At 36.5% G+C, this 27,127-nt stretch overlaps 1 protein-coding gene across 4 annotated transcripts in view; it reads left to right on the forward strand.

The window, feature by feature from the left end:
- The window catches only part of UHRF2 (ubiquitin like with PHD and ring finger domains 2), an 80,397-nt gene that overhangs the window by 16,349 nt on the left and 36,921 nt on the right, over positions 1-27,127 (forward strand). For all 4 annotated transcript variants that reach the window (XM_069001280.1, XM_069001282.1, XM_069001281.1 and 1 more), the window contains exons 3-4: positions 3,390-3,652; positions 14,254-14,472. In XM_069001280.1, the coding sequence (XP_068857381.1) occupies positions 3,390-3,652; positions 14,254-14,472 (482 nt within the window). The remainder of the gene's footprint in view (positions 1-3,389; positions 3,653-14,253; positions 14,473-27,127) is intronic.

Raw genomic sequence — 27,127 nt, forward strand, 5'->3', positions numbered from 1 at the left:
GACCAGCTGGAACACAAGGGGGTTCATTCTCTGCCAAATTTCTGTAGCTTTAATGCTTCAGAGGCTGCCACGCGTATACAAGGTAATTTCAGTTGGAGTTCTGTTCATTCTCTGAGGAATCAGGGAGTCACAAAATGAGTAGCTTCCATATGGAGACACAAGCTTGTGTGCTTCCTTTTTCTTTTATGTCCATTTATTACAATGGGAAGAACTTCAGTTCTTCAGTTCTGAAGTTTTACCGTTAGTCAAAAAGTGTAAAAGGTAATATGAGAAAAGATGGGGAGGATACTGGGGAGATGGGATAACACAGCAGATAGACTGATCTGAGGAAAAGAGTACTAAAGTATATGTTTTTCAAAAATGCTAAATTTCAATATGTTAAATTAAGTAGTTAATTTAACAATGTTAACTTTAGCAGTAGTTAAGTAGTCTGTTAGCTGTTTTGTTCAGGATTAAACCGGAAAATATAATAGAGAATGCTGATACCAGCAAGCATACCCAAGGAAACCTATTTTGTCCAGTCAGCTGAAATTTTTGTGATGTTTCATTTGAGAGACCTAACACTTTCTCCTTCATTACTTGTGAAGTGATTAGCTTTTCAGTCAACAGTGTGTTTTCAGTGTGCCTCGAGAAAAATTAGGGTGTAGTCATTTCACTGTTTGCTATCTGTAGATAACAGTATGAATGTATACAGTGGATTTCTAATTACAATATTTGAAAACTCTGAAGAATGTATTTTTACCCAGTACTGTAGTTCAGAAGCCACAAACTTGTTTAATGCAAGTCAGTAAAAAAGGCCTATGGCCTAATAAACTACGGTACATTAGGTGGCTAAATGGGTGGATGGATATATTTAATGATCTTGGATTTCATTGTCAAACAATAAGGAATTGTTTGCTTACTGGAAGAATTATTTTGCTACAACTTACTCTATCTGAGCAAAGTCCTGTGCCTCATTGGATCTTCATACAGAGCTAGACTCAACAAAGATACCTGTTACTTGCTCCATGATATGGGTAGTCCCAACCTCTGTGCCCTGTTCTCTCTTTCTGATTTCAGTTACCACAAGGAAAGTTAGCCATGGAACCAGCAATTATAAAAACAATAAAAAAATAATGGTAGAGTTGATACAGGAAATAAAAGTTAGTAATAATTATATTATTGTTAGGCGGTTAAAATAGTGATTTAAACAGAGTTCCTCTGTGTGGTCATTGTATATTATGTATATCAGAATATTTTAGCTTGTTTTATATCCCAGTTGTACCTGACATCTGATACAGTTTTATGGGCTCTGAAGGACTAGTAGTGGATGGATTTATGTGCAACTCTTGTTCCTTGTTACTAAGAATTGTTAGTGGTGTCTGGTCTAAGACCTGGGAGGCCATCCCAAGATGGACTTGGCATGAGTGAATAACACTACCTTGGCTAAGCAATGGCCAAAAAGAAGAATACAGGATGAGTTGTAAGAGAGCAGTTACAGTAACACTGGTTTGGGCATGCAACATGATGTTAGAAAAACCAGCTAGTTCAGAAGCACATGCATGTTTCGTTTTTTGATTCTCACATGGTCAGTTTTTCTTCCAAAAAACTCTGACTGCAGCAGAAACATTTTAGCCAAGAACACTAGCTTGGAATAAAAACCAAATGGAATCTGTAATTAAAATCAGTGTTTGTTTAATACTGTTCACAAACAGCTACTAATAAAACAGTTCTTAAATCAGACACCACTCACACCAAATAGTTGTATTATGCTCCTCAGAAGTCTATGGTAATAATTATTTGATTATTTGCTCTTACTCTTTGCAAGTGTGGCAAGTATATTTCACATCAAATTTACATATGCATGCTTTATAGAGGAATAGTTAAGGGAGTTCGCACTGATGTATTGGTTTTTGGTTTGGTTGTGGGTTTTTTTTGGGTTTTTTTTTTTTCAATTTTTTATTATTCTGGATCTGGAGATGATGGATTTTAACTTGGCTAACATAGTTTCTTTGGGACTTCCATAACTGGTTGCAAGAAGTAGCAGTAGATGGGGGAGTCCTTAGTAGTGTGTATCTCATTCAACTGTGTTTTGGAAAAGAGGAAGTAAAGCACCATTTTGAGCTGCTACTAATTCAAACACGTAAGATAGCATAGGGATGCCTTCTTGAAGGTTCCTTCTAGAAGTGCCAGAATCCACTGTTTATTTTTAAAATAGACTGATAGATTTAAAATAAGGCTGTCCTTCTCTGATTTGTTAACCATGTGGCTGAAATTATCATCTTGGTAATAAGCTGTACTTTGAATACTGTAGGTTCTAAGAAAGAATAAAAATACATGTTGGTATTTTACGTACCGTAAGTTTGGGAAGTTACCTGAAGAGGAGGAATGGAAAGAGTAAAGCAGGAAGTATTCCTTTAATGGGATAAACTTGTTAGCTGAAACTGATGTCAGTTGTGCTTTCAAACCTAAGGATTGCTTCACTCTAAATACTAAAACTGAGTTTTGCTCAGTTGAAATGTGAAAATACAGTAAGATGATTCGTATCTTAGAAATTAGCCTTTGGAGTGTGTGAGAGTAAGTATCTGTCTGGCACAGTGCTGGTACTTGACAAAGATTGTAGCTTGAACCATATGTGTATTTACATACATGCATGTGTCTCATATTGATAATTAAAGATATTTTCTATGTGCAGTAGTTCTGCTGTAATAATTTTTTTATAGTTGGTGTACTGTTGAAGTGGTTTTTAAATCTTTTTTCTTTCAGTGTTCTCAGTATTATTAAAGGGACATCTGTTTATTACCTGAAGACTTGAAAATATACAACATGATTTAGAGTAGTAAAATGGGCAGTCATAACATTTTGGCTGACTGTAACTCTTTGGCTAACTGGCAACCGTGTTAGATTTTTTTTTTTTCCCATCTGTCCTTGAGTTTTTAATGATGAAAAAAATCTTGCAGGACAGAAAGGTAGAAAGTTAAATAATAATTCCAAGTTGGAGGCTCAGGAAGGCCTGTAAACCCTTCAGTTGTGAGCTAGTATTTTAATACTGTGTGTGCTTTTTATAGCCATAAAGAGCAGTTGGTGAAACAAGAGGAAAGGATAATGAAAGAGATTAAGCTAAATTTCAGGTTTGAAGGGGAAAATAAAGTTAGCATTGCTTTTTAAAACTGCATACAAATTACATTTATACTAGATTTTAATGAAGGAAGAGTAATAAAATATTGAAAGTGCATATAAAAGTATTTATGATTGCATATTACTTGAACTTGCTTAAGCTCTACTAGTTATTACAGTGGTTTTACTGATAACAGAGTTAAGCAGTAGCATAGTAAGTTGTCTGATATATTTTTTTCTTAATTGGTATTTTATAAAATAAGCATAAATTCATTATTGAATTTTCCTTTTAGATAAATGAATTGGTGGATGCACGTGATGTCAGCATTGGAGCCTGGTTTGAAGCTCATATAGAAAATGTTACCCGAGCAACAAAGGGACATAAGAATGGTAAAGCTCAAGGGAAGAGTGGTAACACTTACAAAAGGACTAATGGAAACTTAAATCAAGATCATTCTAGAGAAAATGCAAATAATTTGGACAGTACACCTTCCACATCTTATTCAGACTGTATGGACACTGATGAAGAAGCTATTTATCATATCAAGTACGATGAGTAAGTGCTCCTGATACTATTTTGAGGACATCACATGTTGTTATTTGGTTTGTATAAACCAAGAATTTCTTGAAGAAGCTTGGAGTCAAAGAAAGCAAGTTCAATATTGCAACCAAGAAAAAAATACTAAAAAATTTATAGCACTTTTTAGTGGATATAGCAAATCCATTGGCAGTAATGATGTTTTTCATGCTTAAATAATTGTGAAGTATTAATATCTTCTCTTCATAAGAATATCCTTTCTATATAAGAATATACATCCTTTCTACATAAGAAAAAGAAACCATACAACCAAATTTTAACTGGGTTTTTTAAGTAAAGTTTTTTTAATTTTTTTAAAAAATTATTTCCTGTGTATATTGAATTCCTCTAAATAGAGCTGAAGGATAGCTCGCCTTAAAGCAAATCTTTTTACTTAATTTGGATTTATTTTATTCCAAATAGAGCAATTGTGCACAAAATTTCAGATTTGCACTTACAGTAGAAATTCGTTATTGAGAACTTCGTGACTGAGGACTTGAAACTGATGCTGAACTGGAGAGAGGGTGGGTTTTTTTTCAAGTTAGTTTGGGGTTTTTTTGTCCATTCTCTAGTCATAACAAATTCTAGAGCCTGCAGTGTGTGGGTGGGAAACCTTGAGTTTGAAAGGATTTTGTATTTATGAGCAGGCTTTGCATCGCTTCATTTGCTTGAGAAATGGTTCTGAAATTTTTTTGTAATAATGTGTTAAAGCAGTTAGTTAAGCTTCTAAACAAATAAAATTTTAAATGAGTTGAGTATTTTTAATTTTTGACACTGAGATTAGTAAAAGTCCTGTAGTTTGTGCAATGTAAGATTGAGATAGAAGGATGCAAAGTATATTCAATATTAACTAAATGTAGATTTTCAAAACACTTTAGAGTAGCTATTTCAGCTTTACATATTTTAATATGCAACTGTGAATCTGAGTTACATAGAGCAAGCACTTTTTGTTCCTCTTACTAGTAATAGATACAAGTTAATGCACTTTTTTGACTCTATGCTAAGTTTGGATTTCATATCTGTGACTTCAAGCCTTTTATTGAAATGTGAGAGAATTAAAATGGTGGAAATAGGAATGTAAATACTTCAGTGAATATTGCAAAAAATACTTGAAAATAACATAGTCTACTGTTAAGATCAAAATGAAAATATTTTTCCTTGGAATTAATGTCGTTGGTGGTGTGATTTCAAAGACCTGTCTTTAATATTACATGATTTTACATTACTGTGGATATATGTAAGTTAGCAATGGGCAAACATTTCTGAGAAAGTATTTGTAACTGTTGTGGTGAAATGTTATTTTATTGTAGATGCTGTCATTTTTTATGAGTTGGAAGTACAGAAGTAGAAAAAGTTTTACAACAGTTCTGATTTTTCTTCGGTATAGTCTTACTGAACAAAAAACCATTGACCTCTGTTTATGCGTATTTCCCTTTCAGCAGGTGGAGACAGTCTGCCTACTCCTATAAGGTGGTTGTGTATAGCAGTTGTATACACTTAGCCAACAAAATTAAGTAAGGCGCAAAAGCATAATGTGGCAAGATAGTCACATTTAAGCTGTTCAGTCTAAAGTAATGGAAGTTAGAGCTTTTGGAAAGAAAAGTTATTGGAAAGTGCGACTTGTACATTTATGAGTGATAAAGTTTTTGATGGATGTTCCTGATACAATTCTTTCGGGGTCTCACTTTCTTTCTTTCAGTGTTACCCAACATGCACATTCTTATTGTAACTACATTTGTGCTCCTACCACTTTGTTTTCGTACATTAGTGTTTATTTCTTTGATGTCTGTAGACAACACTTGTATTCTGCCACCTCTTTGTGTGATGTGGATAAGTAGGAAGATCATGGTCTGCTTTGACACACAGTTGTTCTCTGCTCCAGAAATAGATTAATTTATCTCTTCACTCCTGTTCTTCATATCCCACTGTGAATACTGTGCCCTGCACAGTTACATGTGCGTGGGTGTTTAGTTTTTCAGGTTTGGACAAAGTACATACTGCCAGATGTACTTGGCATTTTCTAGTCTGTCCTCGCTGTGTTGTTTTGGAGAAGCTCTTCTTTTTATCTCTGATAGATGATGGCTGTCATGGGTGGCATAGTTCCAGCTCTGTCTTTCCTACAACAGGTATTCTTACATGACATGAAAACACTCTCCATTATCTGAAATAGAGTAAAAATGACTTACAAATGGAAGGCATAAGCCTGGTGCCAGTAAAGCCATCAAAATTACTTTAGTACTTTGGAAGTGGGTATTACAAGGATATGTTAGAGGTGGGCACAGGTGCACAACTTCTCAAATCATAACTGATGCTTATCTGTCTTTTACATCCTTCCAGTTTGAAAAGAAAAAAAAAATCACCTCAAAGATTACAGTTGAGGGATAGGTCACCTATAATGGATTGGATTGGTCTGCTCTACCCACTGGGTCACTATGGTTTTCTAGAGCCGTTGTTCTTAAAGGGTGAAGCAGGACTTGTCCTTTTCTTAAGTGAGAAAGCTGGCTTTAGCAGCAGTGCTGCTAGATCGAAATATCAAAAATCATTGATATATTGACTGTGCAAAACTTGAACACTTTGGTATGCAGTTTCAGATTCCATAAAAGTGCACCTCCTCTGCGGGGCTCAGTGTTCATTTGTTCCTCTTTCCATTTCTTGTTTAAATAGTGTAGTTATAGTGAATGTGAAAGGAAAAAGTATGACAGAGCTGTTTTTGCAAAGAGTACAATTAAGGGAAATTATCCTTTCTGGGCAAGAATTAATTATAGTAATTTCAAAGGGGTAACTAACTTATGACTAAACAGAGCTTTCTTAGCAGCTGTGACTGCCACAGATAGGAGGTGCTACATATCCCTCTGTGATTTTGTAGATAACAGCACTGGTGATTTGTTTCTGTTGTGGTTTTCTCCTGCCTCTTCCACCACCACCCCCCACCCCAGCTGTGTTATTTAACTCTGTTATTTAACTAAATTGCTGCAATAGTTTTAAGGCCCGCATATTTCTGCAGAGAGAAAACCTAGGGCCATTGGGAGGAACAGAACTCAGTTTCAGATTAAACTGAAGTCACAGTTCTTGATAAATGCAAAGGTTTAAAAGACATGTGGTGCTTGTTTGAGAGCCCTATTTTCATCAGTGAGGAAGAGACCGAAGAACCAGTTTTACTGCTGAACTTTCAGACAGTACCAAATTTCTTGGCATCCATTTGAGGCTATGTAACTTTTGTGTGATAGTCCATCTTCTGCTTTCAGTTTCTGAATGCAGGTTTTTCCCTGGTGGCAGCAGTTTGAAGGTGTGTTTCTGTTTTTGTCAGTGTCATCTTCCTCCCCTTCTTAGACTTTATTCTCTTTATGTCCATTTGGCCTTTGCATTTGTGGGTATCACAAGGAGTCATTAAATACTTTGAAGTCAAGGGTGTGCTATCAGGTTTCATAAAATGCTATCATACATCTCTTTCTTCTGCGCCCAGCAACTGACTTCAAATACAGAAGAAATGAACCTGTCTTGAACATAAAGCCAAATCCTGATTTAAAAGGACTTGTGAAGAATCTGACACATGCTGAGATCCTAAAGTTAACTGAGATAAATGTGGGTGATCTCCACCGCAGCTTGCTTAAGAATCACTTCCAGATCAGAAGTAGGACATATCAGTATCTCAGAGTGGTGCCATAAGGACATGCTGTGTCATATTTGCCCCTTCTTAACTTACTGTGTTTTGTATTTGTTACTGGTGTAGCAGTGGTCATAGTGTACTTAGTTTCAGGGAGACAGTTCTCATTCTGCAAGTGTTAGCTTCTTGATCACTAGCTCCCCAAAGCAGTGGAAAGACTTAGGGGTATACAATCAAATAATGTCTTTTCCTTCCTTTTCTTGTTTAATTCATTTGTAATCAAGTCTTTTCATTTAAGAAGGCTCTCAGCAGAAGCCACAGGGAGGCTGGATGTTTCTACAGCATGAGAAATTTCAGTATGACTACCTGTATGCAAGTAGAGATTCAGTATGACTCAAGTGTAGGTAACTTTTTTCAAATCCGTTGTGTTTGGTTGATGATATTCCTCTCAGGTTTTATAACAATCAGAGAATTTTATTTTAAACCATGAGGTAATTTCTGCATCGTATGCCATAGAGTATACGGTTATTTATTCTAGGGAACTAGTTGCTTCATGCTTAATGTGAGCTGTGGAATGATGCCCTCGTATCTTTGAAGTTGTAAACGCGCACACACAGACACACACATATATTAAGAGAATTAGGATCCCACTATGTTGCCACAGAGGTCAAAAAAGTATAGTTGTCCTGTGTGGCTGTTGAAGCAACATGCAAGACACGGTCTTATAGTTGGAGAGCACAGAATATTTTGAGGCAATGAGAAGAAAAGTTCTAAGAACTACCTGGTCAAAAAAAAGCCACTTTCTATTTGAAAGTGTCATCCCCAGCTGAAGAGATCATCAAGAGGATAATAGTATTAAACTTGCTATTACTTTCTCAAGGAATGGTTTGAAGATTAGACTTGTTTAATAGGTCCATTTTTCTAAATGTTTTTAATGTGAAATTCTCAGATATAGGTAGTAGGCTGGGATTGAATGGATTGTATCTGAGAATTCACATAGATGACGCTACTGATAAACTGATTTTTGGAGACCAAAAGACAGTATGGGCCATTCTCAGATGAGGTAGCCCCTACTTCTTTCTCATACTTTGCTTTCCAGCTGTGTACATCTGATAGTGAAGTTGCATTGAGTTTTGTGGTTGTGTGACTGTACAATGAAGTGCTCTTGCATCCTAATATATGTAAAAACTAGTGTTTACTAGGTGAATGGTACTGGGTTTTGTCACTCACCAGTCAAATAAATTTGCCCAGCTGGGCTGGAATATGGGAAAGCATCCCTGCTTTTTTGAGAGGTAGCTGCTTTGTGCAGCGTTAGTGATAGTGCATGATGTAAACCATTCTGTTTTGTCTTCAGTGAAGCAATGCCAAAATACATCCCTTTGCATGCTTTGTGTTTCTCAATTAACCCTTGTAAATGTTTAGCCGAGTTATTTGACTTTTTCTTTATATACATCAAATACAGGAAAGAGTGCACGTCAGAAGGATGCATGCTATCAGATTCCTGACTGTAGTTTCAGACACTGAGGTGAGGAGAGGGATTCCTTTTGAATGACATGAAATTAATGGCTAGAAACGTAACAAAGTAATGGGAGCTACAGACTGTAGTTTAAATATAAGGCACTTATTTCCTTTTGTTTATGTTGGACAGTTTATGTGTAATTTCAGAAGAGGAATAAGAGCTATATTGTCTGCTGAGTAGAATGTTAAGACAATCTGTTCCTAAGGCTAACACATGTTTTTTTCTGACCTTTTGTCAGTCACAAACCTTTTTTGTAAATAGTCTGAGTGACTACTTGGACCACTTTTCATAGCTATGTAATTTTGTTTTCCAGTTTCTGATATCAGTGATTAGTTTGTTTACTCATTCAAAAGTTTTACCTCGTATAGATTATTGTGCAATGCTAAAGTAATAAAAGAGCTGCTGTGTCAGATGTCTTTTTTCCATATATCCTCACTGGACAGAGTGCCACCAGAGTCATTCAGACTTGAAAGTATTTTGTGGGAGCTGCACACTAGTGCTCTTCATTTCAAGAAGTCTGTTCGTTGTAAGGTTGTGTGTCCCATTTGCAATGGGTTTCTGACTGCATATTCTGTATTTTATAACGTCAGAGCATAGGTATTAAAGTCAGGGTTTTGACAACAGGCATTAACTGTTTGATTTCTAATGAAGTAGACACCTTGTGCAAACTGAAAAGGAAATAGTTTGAGGAGGCAATCCAGGTGTTTCCTATATTTCTTTAGAAAGGACTTGAGTTAAGGCAGGGAGGCTTTGCTGTCCTAGTTTTGAGAGAACAACTAACGTAATAACAGTTAAACTTTTTTTTGGTTAAAACTGATTCTTCGCTGAAAAAATTGGTGTAATAAGTGAGAATAAGATTGAATTTTACTACTTACTCATTTATCTTGAATTAGCTGCAAGTGTTCTCCTTGCACTCCTGAGGAGAGTTTTTTCAAAAAAAAGTCTGTTAGTAAACGCATGACATGTCATCCTCTCTGCTATCTAGTGAAGTAAACCTGGTCTTCACTTTATTCACAGTACTTGAACTTAAAATACAACGATATTGTATTAAAAATTGAATGTTTTAGGTATTTCTTATGCTTCTGAGCTTCTGTTTTGATACTCTTATTTCCAGGTTGTCTCCCTTCAGGGAATCGGTGTTGTCCGCACAGTGCAGTCATGTAAGACTAGAAGTTACTTTTTCTTGAAATTCAGAGTTAGAGTAATTAGGAAAGTAAGATGGTTCTCTTTAGTCTATTAATACAGTTTCTCAGTGTTTAAGCTGCTTAATTGTGTAATTATTAGTTGTTAGGTAAGGTTTTCAAAATCTTGTTTATGTTCCATGTGACTGATTTTTATCTTTATTGGTATTCATTATGCCTTCCAGTCTGTCTTTTGAAATATATTGCTTATTTTTCTTGTAATAACAAATTATCAGACCTACTGGTTTTTTGGAAGTGCACAGCTCGACTACCCCAGTGATACTTTTTTTCCCATTCATAATTGTGGCTTACATGGTCTTCCAGTGTAGTGTTTTTTCAAACGCTGTGTTGTCTTTCTCAACCACTACAGCAAAACTGGACTCATTTTTCCCTCAGGTTATCAGGGAGTGGGATGGTGGGAATCTAGTTTTTATTCAGGTCTACCTTCTCAGTCAGGTTTACCTCTTCTAGGAGTTAATTCCATTTTGTTTCTTTTTTTGTTTTTGCGCTTCTATTCCTTCATTCCAGGGTTGGAATGACTCTTTTCTGAATTTTTAAATTGAGAAAATAAATTACACTTTCATTTTCTTAATATTGGAAAATTATTTTTAAAATTGTACGTCTGCACTAACATTCCTCGCTATACGTGTATGGAGAGTGGATGAGAGGAGGTCTTTACTTTTGTTCCCAGAACCTTATCTTTCCAGTTCTAGTTGTTCTAGTAACAGCTGGCAAAAGTTTTAGAGGGTAATGTTGCAAGGTCTCAGTAAATTGAGCAGTCTTAGGTTTATTCTGACACAGAACTACTACGTATCTTAGTATTTGAGTATTTTAGGAACCAAAGCCAATCATCTGACCATAGCTAAGAAATACTGGAATTGTTACTTCATTAATAAGTCTTTGCTATGGGGAACATCTACACAGATAGGAAATCTCAAGAAATCCTTGCTATGCTGGTGTTAGAAATACTACAGGGAAGAATTAAATTAGAGGTAAATAGAGACATCCTATGTGCAATATTCATTTAAATCTTATGATTATGCTTGCTGTTACAGCTCCTTTTTTCATTGTTAGTTGCCAAATGTCCTAAAAACATGGAAAACCAAGAAACAGTCCACAACTGTTTTAAAGGTTTAATTGTGCCTTATAATCTTCATTTCAACTGGACCAAATTTATGCTAGTCTAAGTAAAACATTGCTGTGAAAATGTTTGTTTTCTCTTGAGTGTTATCTTAGGATTTTAAAAGTAACTCAATAAATGAGAAAACACTTTCTGCATATGTTCATGTCTCACAGTAGTCCTTTATTAAAGCTTGCCAGAGTGGGCAAGAATTAATTTTCACTTAATTCTTGAGGTTAAAATATCCTATTTGTTCTCTTTATATTTTAATTTATTTACATAAGCCCACATATTCCTATCTTGTGATTCTATGCTTAAATACTATTCTTGCATATTTAAGAGATTAGGTCTTAAATTAATGCATGATTTTTACAAATGGCATGGTAAACTTCAGGAAAATGAATGTGAGGTAGTAGAATTTTCTAATGTGAGTGTGATTTTTTTCCATATTTAAGTAAATTGTGGCATTAGACACATTTGAGGGCACAAGTTTACTGTGAAAGTGCTGTTTACTTATTAGTGTAATAATGAATAGTGGTACTAAGTTTAACATACGGAGTTTAACTCTTGTGCAATTTTTAGCCTAACTCAAAACTTGTGACAAATACTGCTTTTGCTATTCTGCCTGAGGTATCAGTTATAGACAAAAGTGAAGGGTTAAATAGCTCCTAGCATTCACCAACAACTATGAAAACTTTTCACTCTGTATGAAGGCAGTAAAGACATTCAATGTCTGGAACCCTTTACAAAAGAAAGTTGAAATATAGCAAAAGAAATCTCATTTGTTTTTTTCTGAGTTTCTAAGCTTGTGTTTCTGACCAGCTGATTAGAGGAAAAATGCACTCAGTGGAGAGTCAGCCTTCCTTTTCTTCCTTTGGAAAACAGTTAGTTTATGTTTATAAAAGAGGATTTTGGGGGTTTCTTTTGGTAAGTGGTCTTGTTCTAGTCAAGCTAATAGGCAGTTTTTTTGCTTGGGGTTTTTTCATGAGCTATTACCAAGAACAACAGTGGAGACATTGTTAATGATGACAATCTCTGAAATTCCTCATCAGTACAATAGGAAAGATTCCGTTCTGTGTTATATAGAGGTGGGAAAGATAACATGAATCCGAATTTAGGAAAAAAGGTTTGTCCAAAGCTCTCCCAGTTAAAACAGAAGCTGAAGACATTTTACTTTCAGAAGAGAGTAGATTTTTCAGATGAAGGTTAAGTTTCTCTGACTGTAAACTCTTGTAAGTCACATATTTTGATTTTTTTTTTACAGTGACATGGGAAATTGTAAAATGTTTATTGGTTATTTTTACAGTCCCATATGTACTTTTTATTTTATTATTTCACTGTATACATAAATGGTGTCTATTTTTGATCTATTTTCTCTAGTTTCCTATGTTTAAAAACTATTTTGGTTTCAGAGTTCAAGTAAATTTATTGTTTATTTACTATGTTCTGCTTCTTGTGTTCTACAAACTTTAGGAGGGGTTTACTGTAAACCTTTTGGAACTGATTAGTAGGTCAAATATACCTGTCTTAAGATTTAGTAGGCTGTTGTACAGAAATGTGATGTTATATTTGGGCACTCAATAAAATAGGCATGACCTCTATAGCTGTTTTTTGCTTTGTCTTATTACCTGTAGGTAAATTAGTCGTGGTTTTTGTGGATATTATAGTTAAAATATTAATAATTAATATAGTAGAGTGGTATGGTAATTATTTTAGGAGGAAGTTGCACAACATAAAGGCAAAACCTCAAATGTTATCTTTTTAGTATGCACTGAATTTGGAAACAACATGAGCAAAAAAACCTTAGGAAATGTGGAGAGTTACATCATATGAAACTATTGTTTTGATAACGACTTGATCCCAAGCACCTGTCTTTGTATGATATAACTTCTGTTGTGCATAATTTTATAATTAGGATCTAAAAATGTTGGTGAAAAAACAGGCTTTGTATTTAACTTTTGTAAGTGGTTAGAGATATATTCTATTACTTAGCCATTAGTTTATCTGAAGGTGCACCCACTATTAAACTGTTGGGGTTCATGCTTCTTTAAACAAAACAATCAATAAATCTCCCCTGTCCCCCAGCCCCCCCATCAGTAGTAGCAAACTGGTGTGTTAGATTTAGTAGAAGGCACAAAACAAAGCAAGATGAACTTGTCTAAAATGTATTCAATTTTATTGTTGGGCTTTCAGTCAACTGTACACATCCTGATTTTGGGCTATAGTCTGTCAGAGTCTCATGCTGTTAATGACACTTTTAGCATTTCTTCCTGTAGTAAGTTACAATGTGTGATTTTCCCAAGACCTTGAAATTTTCTTGTTCACTACAGGGGGAAGCACGTTGGAAAGAGGTAGAGCCATAGTTTTACTAGTAAGAGTAGGATTTTGCTGTTACAATTTAACAATGCTGTTTGATAAAGGTATATTAATTTAACTGTGAGTGCTCTTGCTAAAGTGCATGATGAAAATATGACTTAAGATACATTATCCTCAGCATTGTTTGCTGAGAAGGGAGAATGAATAATTTTAATAGCAGTTGTTTATTTGCAGTAGACTCAATTTCATTTTCTCTGGTCAGTTTGTTCTGTGAGCTCATGTAGTACTAGTAAAATGATGGGAGATTTTTATCTGCCTACATACAGTATGAAAAAGGAGCTTCACTGTAGCATCTTTTAACTTTTTGTTACAGGCTAGCTTTTTTTTGCAAGTAGTATTTTGATCATGTCTATATTCTGCTGTTTTTCCTGCACATGTGCAAATGCAGGCTCTACTATCAAGTAATATTTGCCTCATTCAGAGGAATATAAGAAAACTGAAAAGCATCTCAAATTCGAAAAGGTTTCCTTCCTGTGTTGGGATTTTAGTTATAGTGGTGTCAAATAACCCTAAATTATCAAGAAGTGCATATAGAATTACTTACTTTTTTTTTTTTGAGAAAACTCATGGAGACCATTTTTCCCATCTGAGAAGAGAAAAATTCTTAGTCTGTATTCAGAGGAAAGCTATATTTTAAAAAGGATATATGGTCAGATTTTATGGTTCTTATGTGCCCAAAGAATATGTAAAAACTTTTACTTCTGAAAAATATTGTCTGTGACTTCCTTTTTACTGTTGCAGGAGTCATAATCATTGGTGTTGTTGGTTTTACTTTTCAAGGTACCCAGAAAATGGCATAATAGAAATGGACACAGTTAATCTTCGACCCCGAGCAAGAACCATTCTGAAGTGGAGTGAGCTAAAAGTGGGTGATGTGGTGATGGTTAACTACAATGTTGAGACACCAGAAGAAAGAGGATTTTGGTTTGATGCAGAAATTACCTCTTTGAGAGAAATCTCAAGGACTAACAAAGAGGTTCATGCTAAAATTCTGCTGGGGTAAGATTTGCTTGACCAACTCAGAAAATCTCTACATTTCATACAAAGTGTGCTTGGTTTGGTTTTTTATCTGCTAGTCACCACTAGATTAATTTTAATGTCGTACTTTCATTCCACAGCTGTGTGAATTACAGTGCATGGTTTTTACAGTGTGCAGACTTAACTGTGAGTCAGAATTTTTACTTTTTCTGAGATTGCTGGAGGCAACCATAAGGTTTGATTGATTAGAGTGTGTTCCAGTAATTTTTTAGATAACTGGGAACCCCTAGGTTCACTGAGTATGAGTCATCTCTAGCAGTTTGAATAAGTCTCCGAACTGGCTGAATAAATTTTCAAATAATAAAATATTTATATAATATTAAAACCTCCAGTAAGTAAAGTGTGGAGCTGTGGATGTGGGAACTGCAAGTTTTCATGGTGACTAAAAATGCCTGAATATCTTTGCTTTGTTTTACTGTTTCATTTTAAAACTTCTGTACAGTTCTTAAGGAACAGTGTTTTCTGAAGATACCCATAAGATATTAGTCAGTGAGCTGTGTTATTGCCTTCTTAGGGATGAGCAGCTGACCAATGATTGATTTAATGTTGGCATGTCCCACATTCACTCATGAGTGTTATCATTGTTCTGGGAGTGTATTCCTGAAAATGAATTGGACTATTAGCGTACCTTGTAGTTTTCTTTGCAAGAAAAGAGAACATTGTATCTATAGGACGACTTAGTGTGGGACATGGTTAGTTGGAAGAGACACATAGAAGTCTCTGTGAATCAGGTCTAATTCAGTATTTTGTGTAAAAGTGCAATCTTACCTAGTACTGGGAAATAGAAAATACATTGACTTGGTAAAGCATGCAAGGAAATGGAAGTCTGTTTTGGGGATGGTTTTTATTTTTAGAATTATAGGAATTTTATTGGACAATCTCAGTGCATTATGATCATCTTTTATTAAATAAACCTGGCACATGGACGTTTTTTGTAGGCAAAGCAAAAAAAACCCCAAACTTGAAATATAAAGCTAGGAAAAAAATGGGTAGATATTTTGAATTATTAACTTGAAAGAGAGAAGAGATTAAGAAATGGAGGGCAGTATCAATAGAGAGATGCAGATTTTCATTGTAGTGCATTTAGTGCTAGTGGCATTTGGTGAGTCAGGGATGGGCTTCATGACCTTCTATAAATAGAACTGTCCAGACAGCAGTTTACTTGAAGTTCAAATGTCTATTGATAACATATTTTAAAACTGTTGCCTATGTGCATTCTTTCAGAGTTTTCCCCATCTATTAAAAATAAGATAATCAAAATATGTTTTATATTGGCAAAAGGTGGCTAGTAAAAATTCTAGTTGGAACTCTATAGGGTAATCTTTTCTATATCTAAATAAACTGGTAGTTATGCTTCAAACTAGAAGATGGTAACTAAATAATTATTTAATGTCAGTACTGTGGCAGGTACATTGGGGTCCCCCATGATACTTACACTTACTATCCTCTGAAAGGAGTTGGGGGGGAAAACAACACAGTTGACAAATACCATTCTAAGGTGATGAATTTAAGTCCATTTTTCAAATTGAATCATATTTCAGAGAATTTTCTTCCTAATTAAGAACTCTGGTTTCCTTTAAATGTCGATAGATCGTATATGCATGCAGTAATCAACTTGTTGCAGAAAGTAAGGTTAACTGAACCCTGCCACTTCTTAAATTTATCAAAGAATAATTCTGTATCATCTGTACTAGCCAACTTATTCCTCTCAATTAGTAGTAAAAGAACAAGACAAATCTCCTTGTATTCATAAATTTGTGAAGGAACACGCAAAAATAATTGCTTTGAATTTCAGGCATGTTGATTTGCAAATCAAAAACCAATCTCAATGTTTCATTGTTTATTAATATATAATATAAATAATGTTATATAATATATAAAATAATATAGAAATATATTAATTTACTTTAGGATTATAATGCAGTTATTATTTTAATCCATAATAATATAATTAATATTTTCTATAATATTGATATGTGATTATGAGTTCTTTATGTTAGCGTTAACTATTTGTCTCAAATAAAGGTGAAATTTATTTCAAATTTTTTATGATTATATGTTCGTGAGTAATTGATTGTATGCTAATGACTAGTTTTTTGTGTACTACTTAAGAACAACCTTAGCAGGCAGTAAAAAGGGAGGCAGAACTCTTAGGTTTGAATCGGATATATTCATCGCTTGGACTTTTGTTCCTTTGTGATATTATATCAAAGAGACTTTGTATAAAGCAATTTTGTATGTAATATTTAAAGGTTTGGTTTATTGATCTTGGTTGCTTTTGACAAAGGTTTCATGAAGCTGTTGGCATAATCACAGGAAATAACAAGAACGTGCTGTTTGTGGTCATGCTTTGAAGCTAGTAGAACGTATGATGAATACTTTTTTTTGGTGCACCTTTTGACGTGTGTTTGTTTGGTGTTACTTTTATTCATGTCATAGTCATAACCCAAAGGAAAATTCCTGTACAGTCTGTCATCATTAGTTCATCTTCTGGAAAGTATGTATGAAATAGAGAATATTACCAAGAGAGGATGAGACTGAACAGGGGAGACAAACATCATTATGCAGAATAATTGACTGCTTATTATTAATTCTCATTTGTGCAGTATTCACATTGCAGCTGAAATTTGTAACTGCAGAATGTCTAAAACATACCAAAAAGGATTTACTGTGTCTCAGATGCAAATACTAGGGTATACTAGTGATGCTCTGACCATGGAATAGGACCTTAGGGTTCTCATGACTGTGTGTGCATACTTGCAGTTCAGCATCTCTGAATGTGAGATTCTTAGTTCAGAGTATCTGTGGTACTTCTGAACTGATTTTAACTGGCAAGTTGCATCTCCGGTTGTAGATATCCTCTGTTTTTCTCTTTGGGGATCATGTTCTATTTCATAATGGCAACACTTGTTTGTAATCCAGAATAATATGACTTGTCATCTTTGAGGCTAACTGTTCACAATTTAACCTTGGAGCCAGCAGATATATTTAAATTCACTGTATCAAATCAAAGTAAATCAAATGATGCTCTGCATTTGCTCATTGCTTGAATTGAAGATAGAGACAAAATTAGATCTTAGTTTTCTTCAGTAAACCCTTGAAAAGTCTGAGTTTAGCAAGGACTCTGTCAGTACCAAGACTTGTATTTTGCTTAAGCCTTTGGAGATGTGTAAGAATGTAGATATAAATTATACAGAGTGAACATTAAACGTTCACTCATATCTTCTTTAGATGAGTGAATATTTACTGAATGTCTTCACCAATGCAGCTGTAAAGGAATGTAATAGAAGGGTCCTAAATTTTCGTGTTCATATTTGTCATCCTTTAGTTCTGTAGATTTTTATATGAGCCTTCCTGCTCCCAAAGGAGGAATATTTATTTTTCAGATTACTTTCTCTTAATTTTTATATATTCTTACTGTGTTTTTCTGGTAACCTGCCAGATCTGGTGTTTGTCTTCCTCTTTTTTTTTTTTTGTTATGGGATTCATTCATATTTATCATCTTGCTACTCCTTTTATTCATATCTAGCATGTTTTATTCTCAGAATGTAGTATGATGTTTTAAAATTATCTTTATGCTACCTGTACAGATTTTACGTTTAATTTCTTCCTTTACTTCTTTTGGACAAGATTCTCCATTTATGTTTAACTTCTGATTTTTTAAAAATCATACATATATTTGTTTTTACAGCTTTGCAAAGGCACAGAAATGAAACACTTTACAGAATAGTGAGGTATTCTGTAATAGTGAGTGAAACAAGCTGTGCATAGGGTTTTTTTGTTTACAGTTTCAAGAATTTTTATGCTTCTGTGGATTTCTCTCTAGTAAAAAAAGTTATTGGCAGTTGTACCTTGTTTTGACACTTAGAAAAATAACCATACCATACTTCCTATCACTCTCAATATATATTGTGATAATCATCATGTCTGAATTGTTGTCATAATTTGATGCATGCCCAGTAATGTAGTTCTCATAGTGTTTCTTCTGTAGGTCTGAAATTTTCGTCAGTGTGGTTTATGCCTTACTAGAGTAATTTTCTACCCAAAGTAACATCCTGGTTTATTTATTTTATTGTCATGTCATTGACTGTTGCTGGTTGATCTGGGAGGACATAGTTTTGATGCTCTGTGAAATATTAACAATATTTACTTGGACCCATTTTTTCAAGTAACTTTCATGCTGTATCAGCAGGTATCCTAGTAATAAGAATTTTAATTGCTGAAGACCTTGCCTGCAACTTTTTTGCACAGACGTAAAAGTGACATATTTCTTCTAGGCAGCAAAACCAGAAAAAGGGCGAATTAGTATTTCCCCCTTTCCTCTTCTCTTTGTGACTTCAGTGGAGCTGGTCACCTCCTTTGATGAAGAGAACACCTCTTGAAGCAACAACACTGTTTCAAATCAAGATGGGTTTTGCGTGGCCAGGAAGGTCTGCTGGGATTTTTGATGATGAATCTGTAGAGGTGATCCCTAGAACTTCTTAGGCATTTCTTTGTACTGTTTTCCCTAGTCTCTACAGCTAGAGATAGCTCTTTTTGTGATACACAGCCTTAGTGAATAATATCACAAGTCTTAACAGGAATGACTCTTGACAACCAGAATGTTTTGGGTACTGCTTAATTACCCTGTTGGACAAAAGAAATCATGTTAGCTGAAGCATTGTGTGAGTATAATTCTCTGTTTGAACTTAGAAGTGAAGTTTACTGGAAATAAAACTGTTCATTTTTAAGTTCCAGGTTAGGTTTTTAACCTTTCTTCGGTTGCGGTTTCAGTTTTGGGGAAAAGTCAAGAATTAAAATATACAATGGACACAAGGACAGAATATTATTAAAGAGACTTCCGTGTAGTGTGAAGTGCCTTCTGTTAATGATTCAGGTGTACAGGACAAACTGCCCAGGAGATATTGGGACATCAGTAGTTCCTGGGTTCTAGAGAAAGGTTGGTATCCAGGATGTATTGTTTCTGTCAAATGTGAGACAGAAGAACAGTATCTGACTGAAAATAACTCATGAAGAGAGCATGAGCAGAGTTAATCCTGTAACCATTCACCATGGTACTTGTCCTCTTTGCAAGCTCTTTATGAGATACAGTACCTTGATGCATCAAACCCTTGCTGTTGATACAAGGTGGGCATGAACAGATCAGAGCAGCCCTGCCCAGAAGGACTTGGGGATGCTGGTGCGTGAGAGGCTGGACATGACCCAGCCATGGGCACTCACAGCCTAGAGAGCCAAACGTGTCCTGGGCTGCATCCAAAGCAGCGTGGGCAGCAGGGCCAGGGAGGGGATTCTGCCCCTCTGCTCTGCTGTGCTGAGACCCCACCTGCAGTGCTGCATCCAGCTCTGGGATCCCAGCACAGGAAGGACATGGAACTGTTGGAGCAAGTCCAGAGGAGGCCACCAAGATCAGGGGGATGGAGCACCTCTTCTACTAGGAAAGGCTGGGAGAATTGTAACTGTTCGGCCTAGAGAAGAGAAGGCTTCGGGGTGACCTAATTACAGCCTTCCAGTACCTGAAGGGAGCCTTCAAGAAAGCCAGAGAGGTGGCTTCAAATTGAAGGAGTAGGTTTAGAGTAGATACTGGGAAGAAATTTTGTAGTGTGAGGGTGGTGACGCATAGGAACAGGTTGTCCAGGGAAGCTGTTGATGCCCCATCCCTGTTAATGTTCAAGGCTAGGTTGGATGAAGCACTGAGCAGCCTGGTCTAGTGGAAAGTGTCCCAGTCCCTGGCCAGGGATTGGAACTAGATAGTCTTTAAGGTCCCTTTCAAGTGAACCATTCTATGATTCTATGGAAGAGTACATTTTGAGAAGTATTTGGCTGACTTACTGTAGAAAGCTCTTTCATGTTTCTTTCTCCTTTCCCTTTGGAGAAAATTTTCCATTTTACAAACACTTCCTGAATAGTTGTGATGGACAGGTTCTACACAGATCATAGGTATTCCTCCACACTATTTACCTGCATGCTTCCTTGTTGTACCTTAAAGAGGACAAATCTTCAGGAGGTTCCATTGAATAGAAGGGATTTGAAGGATTACTGTTTTAAGATTTCCTTGTCCATAATTCTTTTCTGATATGGAATAAATATTTTATCTTCATACTTCCCTTTTCCTGATTTTTAAAAAGAGAACATAAAAAGTAACTGATTTGTCCTGTGTGCCATTTCCCTGCCTGATCTTAACTAGCAATATGGGGAAACTGATACTTGATTGTTTCAGGTTGGTTTCCCAAAGTGGAGGGAAAGTAGACTAGATATTTGTAATTTGTGTTTAGTCTTTTAAACTGTGAATATACTGTTCTTTGAAATCGTGGAATTTTAGTTGCAAACTAAGTCTGCCTTACAGAGGGAGCCCAAGAGTAAGTAGCCCAATTATTTAAGATCTTTTTGGTCCTGCTGGTGAAAACGGTAAGACTTTGGAGGGCAAATCATCCCAAGGAAAAGGAGTGAGCAAATTCTGTGGATCAAAACCTGGTTAAATACCAAATGTCAGCGGACATTTGACTTTTAATAATACCACTTTTTACTTTTGTCCCTGACAACTGGAGAAAGGCAGATACTGCATCCGTTTTAAAAGAGGGCCAGTCAGCCTTATTTCAGTCTGTGGAAAAAGGGACAGTTCTCTTGAAGTGCTGGCCAATTGGTGATGATTTGGAATAGCCAGGGTGAAATTTTTTTCCAAGAGCAAATCATGCCTTACAAGCTCATCTGCCTGCTGTGATAAAATTATTGTCTCTGTGGCCAAGAGTAGAGCAAAAGATGTAATTTAATTCAATGTGTAAGTGTCCCATAATATCCTGTCCCAGTCTGGTGATTCCTGTACTGACCTGGGAGGATGGACAACCAGGTGCATTTAGAAAAAGAAAACACTGAATGATTAGGCTCAGAGGATAGTGGTTAGTAAGTTGTAAACTATCTGGAAAGTGATGACAGGCAAGGACCTGCAGGGATGTATCCTGGGACCTGTACTGTTCAGTATCTTGTGGCAATACAGTGGATTCTTGCCAAGTTTGCAGATGCATGAAACTGATGGAAATCCAAGGGTAGTACTGCCAATCAGAGAGACCTGAACAGGCAGAGGAGGAATGGGTGGCAGGAGACTGAAGAACATCAAGGTGGATAAAAGCAGTTTTCTTTCACCTGGGGAGGCACAGCCCCTTGAAGCAGTACCTACTGGAAAGCAGCTCTGATGAGAGGGATCTGTGGGTCTTGGTAGGCAGCAAGGTGAATATGAGCCAGCAGTGTGTAATGAAGATTAATAGTATTTGGACTGTAAAAAAGAAGGATAAGTAGAAGACTTTACTCTCCTTTACTAAGCACTAATTAAACTGCATCAAGACTATTCCACTCGCCTGCTATTCCACCGATGTCGAAACAGACACCCCCCTCTCATCTAAGTGCACAAGAGAGACATATAAACTGCAGTGAATTTCAGCAGAGGGGCAGAAAACTGATTCTTTGGATTGCATCTAAAAGCTTAATGTTTCAATTAATTATGTATTAAAACATTAATTGCTTTAACAACAAAAGTAAAAACTTAAAATTTCAAATGTTTTGGGTGTCATAACCATTACTATAAGATCAAAGTATATTTTGAAGGTGAAGAATGGGTTGACTTGGATCTTGAGGGTTTTGTTTGGTTTTCCAGAACATAAACTATATCTTCAGTATTTGTAAGTGTCCTTTCTCTAATAAACATGCCGACTTGGAACCACAGAGTCTTTTGACTTGCTTTTTAGGGGGGGTGATATTTAGAAGTGTTTTGAAGTTTAATTTCTTCCCACTGAGGAAAGTAAGTCCAAACAGAAGAGGAAGAACAGAAGAAAACAAATCTAAGTGCAAAAAGGCAAATGGTGGGTGGGTGGGAAACAGTGGTGAGTACAATATTAGCCAAAGCATTATTAAAAGAAAAAAGGAGTGGTGTTGAAACCTAGGTATACATTTAAGAGAAACTTTGGGGATGGAAAGGAGCTCCTGAGATTGTTCAGGCAGGATCAGCCAGAGCAGATTGCCTAGGATTAAGGGTAATTGGGGTTTTAATAATGTTACGGATGGTTATTCAACAAGCTTTCTGAGCAATCCACTGTAAAAAGAAAATTCACTCTTGCCACACTCTTGCACACTCTTGCATTTTTTGTGTGTTTATATCTCTTACATCTTATCCTGGCAGTAGACTAGTTAAGAGGAGTCTGGCTCCCTGTTTATACACATAGATAAGAGCCATCCTCACACAGCCCTTCTATTCTTCAGACTAAACACTCATGTATCAAGGATGTTCCAGTCTCTTAAGCATTTTTGTATCCCTTTTCTAGAACCACTCCTGTAAACCCATCCTGTGTTGTCTGGGGAGCCTCCACCTGGCCTTTCTAATGCTGAGTCGTGAGCGCATTCGCCTTTCCTTTACCTGCTGGCAGTGCTGCTCTTGATGTAGTCCAAGAAGCTGTGGACCTTCTTTGCTTGCAAGGGCATGTAACTGGTTTATGGTCAGCTTGGTTTTTTATGTTCCTCAAGGTCTCACTCTACCAAGCTGCTCTCCAGCCAGGTGGAGACACTCAGCAGGTACTGGTACTCCCTTTGTGCAGGACTTGAATTTTTCTTTGTTGAACATGATGAAATTCCTTTCTGTCCAACTCTAGATGGTGGCAGAGGCAAGTAATACTCACTTTCCCAGGGACTGAGTTGAGGCTGATCAGTCTGTCATCAGTCTTCCTTCTTGAAGATAGCACTGATGTTTACACTCTTCTATTTAACAGGAAGGTGTAATCACCTTTCAATTACAGGGCTAAGAGTACATTCATCCAAACATCAGGCAGCTCCCTCAGTGCTCACGAGCATGACCTGTTAGGGCCAGTAGACTTCTGTATGTCCTGTGTAAATGCTCCATAACCTAGTCTTCCACTGAGGGTAAGTTTTCCTTGCTTTGGCCATTCCGTCTGTTCCTGAGGACCTTGGGTTCCTAAACACTGGTATTAGCAGTAAATACCTGAGGCAAAGAAAGTGCTGAATTCCTTGGTTTTTCTGTGTTTTTTGTCATCAGGGGCCCTGCTATATTTAGGAGGGGCCTAAATTTTCTCTAGTTTTCCTTTCCTGTTTATATAATCATAGAATTTTACTGCACAGGTTCAAATCAAGGTAGACCTTGGCTTTCCCAACCCTATGCCTACACAATAAGACATACCTCTTCCTGCCGCAGATCAGCTGTCCCAGCTTCCACCTCTTACACATTTCCTTTTTATATCTAAGCTCCTTATTAATTTCTGCAGGCTTCCTGTTGCCTTTGATGTCCTGCACATGGTGATAGACCACTTTTTAGCTTGCGATGATCCTTTAGTATCAACTAGCTTTAGTGGGCCCTTCTCTAAAGGGTATCTTTAGGATTTGTAGGATTTTTCCAAGTAGGTCTCTGAAGAGATTACATTCTCCTGTCGTGAAATCCAGGGTTGTCTTGTACTATATCCTTCCTCTAAGGATTCTGAGTTCCATCATCTCATCACTGTGACAGCGAAACTTTAATGTTCCATGACCAGTTCTTCACAGTTTGTATATGTCAGGTCTAGCAGTTTGCTTCTCTATCAGCAGGACATTGTTACCACTGCACTCCAGAAATTCCCTGGATTGTTTGTGTTCTGCTTTGTTGACCTTCCAGCAGATGCCATGATGCTTCAAGTTCCCAGTGAGAACAGGGCCTGTAAACGTGAAATTTTTTTCCCATTGCCTGAAGGAGTCCTCATATACTTACTCTCCAAAGCATGTGCCTATTACAGCATCACCAGTGTTCTTCTGTCTGCTAACCTTGACCTGTAAGCTCCTGGCTAGTTCCTAATCTGCCTTCATATAAGGGACGACTCCTCTTAGCCTTCCTAGCGTCTTCTTCCTGAAGAGCCCTTACCCATTAGTTGCAGCACTCCAGTCATGTGAGCTATCCCACCGTGTGTCCATGATCCCAGTGTTGTTGTGGACCTGCATTAATTATACAGACATCTGTAATCCCCTTTGTTCATTGCCCATGCATTGGTGTATAGGTGTTTCAGGGAACCACCAAATGTGCTTCTCTCACTTGTTTGTTGGGGAATCTCTCCAACAGTTAGACTCGCAAGTCTATGGAAGTTTGGATTTATCAATATAAAAATGAACAGTTAAGGGATTATCAGAGATTCCACACAAACTTGTAAGACTAGGAGAGGCTGTATTACCATTATGTAATAGCCATTGGGCACTTAAATGGAGGATTTAATATCATGCAGTAATGAAATGGGAAATCATGGTGGAAGCATTTGCTGTAATTTTTCTGAAGAGAACTGGGCAATATAAGGAATGAAGACATTCCAAAATAAACAGCTGCCCTCTAAATGCCGAATTAGTTAGGGTTTCTTTTTCTCTATAGGATTTTCTGACTTTCAGGAATTCTTGGTGAATTAGATTCATCATGTTCTGAGCAGGAGAATCCCTAGATGCCAAGTTTCTTCATTAGAGTAATGCTGTCATATACATTCAAGCCATGATAATAAATTCACTACTGACTTTCTAGGCTAGAAGCGTGGGTTTGGTCTTCTTTGCAAGGAGTTCTCCTTCCTTGCTTTTGTTTTGATATGACCATTCTTTGGAAATGTCTTTGTGATTCTGTGCCATTGTATTCTTTTTTATGATTTTATGGTGGATACCTTCAGAAGTTTTCCCCAGTCTTTTTTTATTTGTCTTTTTTTGGTTGATTAGTTGGTTGGTTTTGTTTGATTTTGGTTGGTTGGTTGGTTTTAAAGCACCTTACATTTTGGGGGTTTGTTGTTGCTGTTGTTTTATTCACTTAGGTTTTGGGGGTATTTGGGACGTTTTTGGGTTTGGAGTTTGTGTTTTTTTAGTTGGTTTGGTTTTTTTGTTTTGTTTTTCGTTTTGTATTTTGTTTGTTTGTTTGTTTGTTTGTTTTTTCCAGAGTGCTTAATATGTTTCTGTGTTTTTATGACTCTTTCTTTTCTGTTCTTTGTTTTTTTGGAAGGTCTTTTCATCCTGACAATATCCCTCTGTGGGTTTGTTATGAAGGGAGGTGCTTCTTCTCATGTCTTTGTTTTTGAGTTGTGGTTCTCACTCAGTCTGGCAGGGTTCACAGACTGGTCTCTTGTAACTCTGTATAAGCTCATGATGAGTGTGCATGTACTCACTGAATTGCAATATAATTTAAAATCTGGATAGGAGTGTTTAGCCTCTTCTAGTAAGAATCACCTATTTGTATCTTTGCTTCTTCCTAGCATGAAGGAATTTGTTGACTAACCCAGACCCTTGGAATGATGTCTTGAACAGAGTCTTAGCATTGTTTCTGTGCACTGCAGTTCAGTCTGCAAACACATAGAGAAGTGCCCAAGCACAGCTCTTATTTTCATATATTTATGAATTTTATGAAAATTTATATTCATATATTTTCATATTCTTTGTTTTTCATATATGAAACTTCTGGTGTATCACCTTTATGGGTCATCAATCTGCTTTTTTACCTGTTTCTTTATGGTCATTCAGGTGTTAACATGTGTGTTTGAACTTGGTTTTGGAAGCTATAGATGCTCATTGAGCATTTATGGTAGTGCCAGCCACAGACGCAGTCCTGAGTACAGGAAGGGAGCAGCTGGGGTGGTGGCAGTGGTGTTCCCTCCCCGACGGGACAGGGGTGTTCCTGCAGCACGGACAGGGCCAGGTTTGGGGCAGGAGCAGGGCCCTCCGGAGGCTCCACACCTCAGTGTGTTCTGTGGCGTGGGACTGGGATGTGTGCAGAGTCGTGAGCCTCTGACATTGTTGCTGGCTGTTCTCTCAAGCCAGTTCTTTCCCCAGGTACTCCAGTGTTCACCTGCTTACAGCTCCCAAGCTAAGGAGAAGAGGAGAGTCTCTGTGTCCCAGTCTCTGCTTTCAGAATCTGACATAATGAACTGTAATACATTGCTTTGTAAATGCATCAAGCGTCACACCTACTGCTGACATTAAAAAAAGATATCCTGCCTGACTTGTGTGTATGTCCACAGTATGAATTTGTAGGTTGGGAGTGTGTGTGTTTTGTTTCTAAGGCATTAAAGATCTTCAAGATAGCCTAGAAAATGTTAATTTAATTTTTTTTGCTGTTGTTTAAATACTAGTGTTATGGAAAGAGAGTAATAAAATCTTTGCATAGTTTGGAAGTTGTCATGTGTCTTTATCTTTACAGTGCTTGTGTAATAAATGAAAAGCTGAATTAAAAGCAGAGCTAATACTGTCCCATTTTGTAACTGTGCATTTTTATTTTAATGATAAAACAAATGTGTGTGGAATATTCTGAAAAAAAGTGTTGTACATACTCTCTGCTTTTTTGCTTGGGTGCAATAAAAAATAAAAGAACCTCTATGTAATTCAGTACAACCTAGCAGAATTTGGTCAGATTATCAATGTAATATGCTGTCTTAATGTGGGAAGATTTTGTAAGTCACCTTTGAAACAGGCCTGTTTTAAATCAAATCTCCAGTCAACCACTTCTAAGGAGATGATATTGAAAGTTCTGTCAAGCATTTTGAATGATAATATTAAAAGATCGTGTGTTTTTTAAGAAGTTTAACTGTAGTTTGTTGACAGAGAACAGAAAGAGTTGCTGGCTGAAAACTTTACAAAA

This window comes from Aphelocoma coerulescens (genome assembly GCF_041296385.1).
Source record: "Aphelocoma coerulescens isolate FSJ_1873_10779 chromosome Z unlocalized genomic scaffold, UR_Acoe_1.0 ChrZ, whole genome shotgun sequence".
NCBI lineage: Eukaryota > Metazoa > Chordata > Aves > Passeriformes > Corvidae > Aphelocoma > Aphelocoma coerulescens.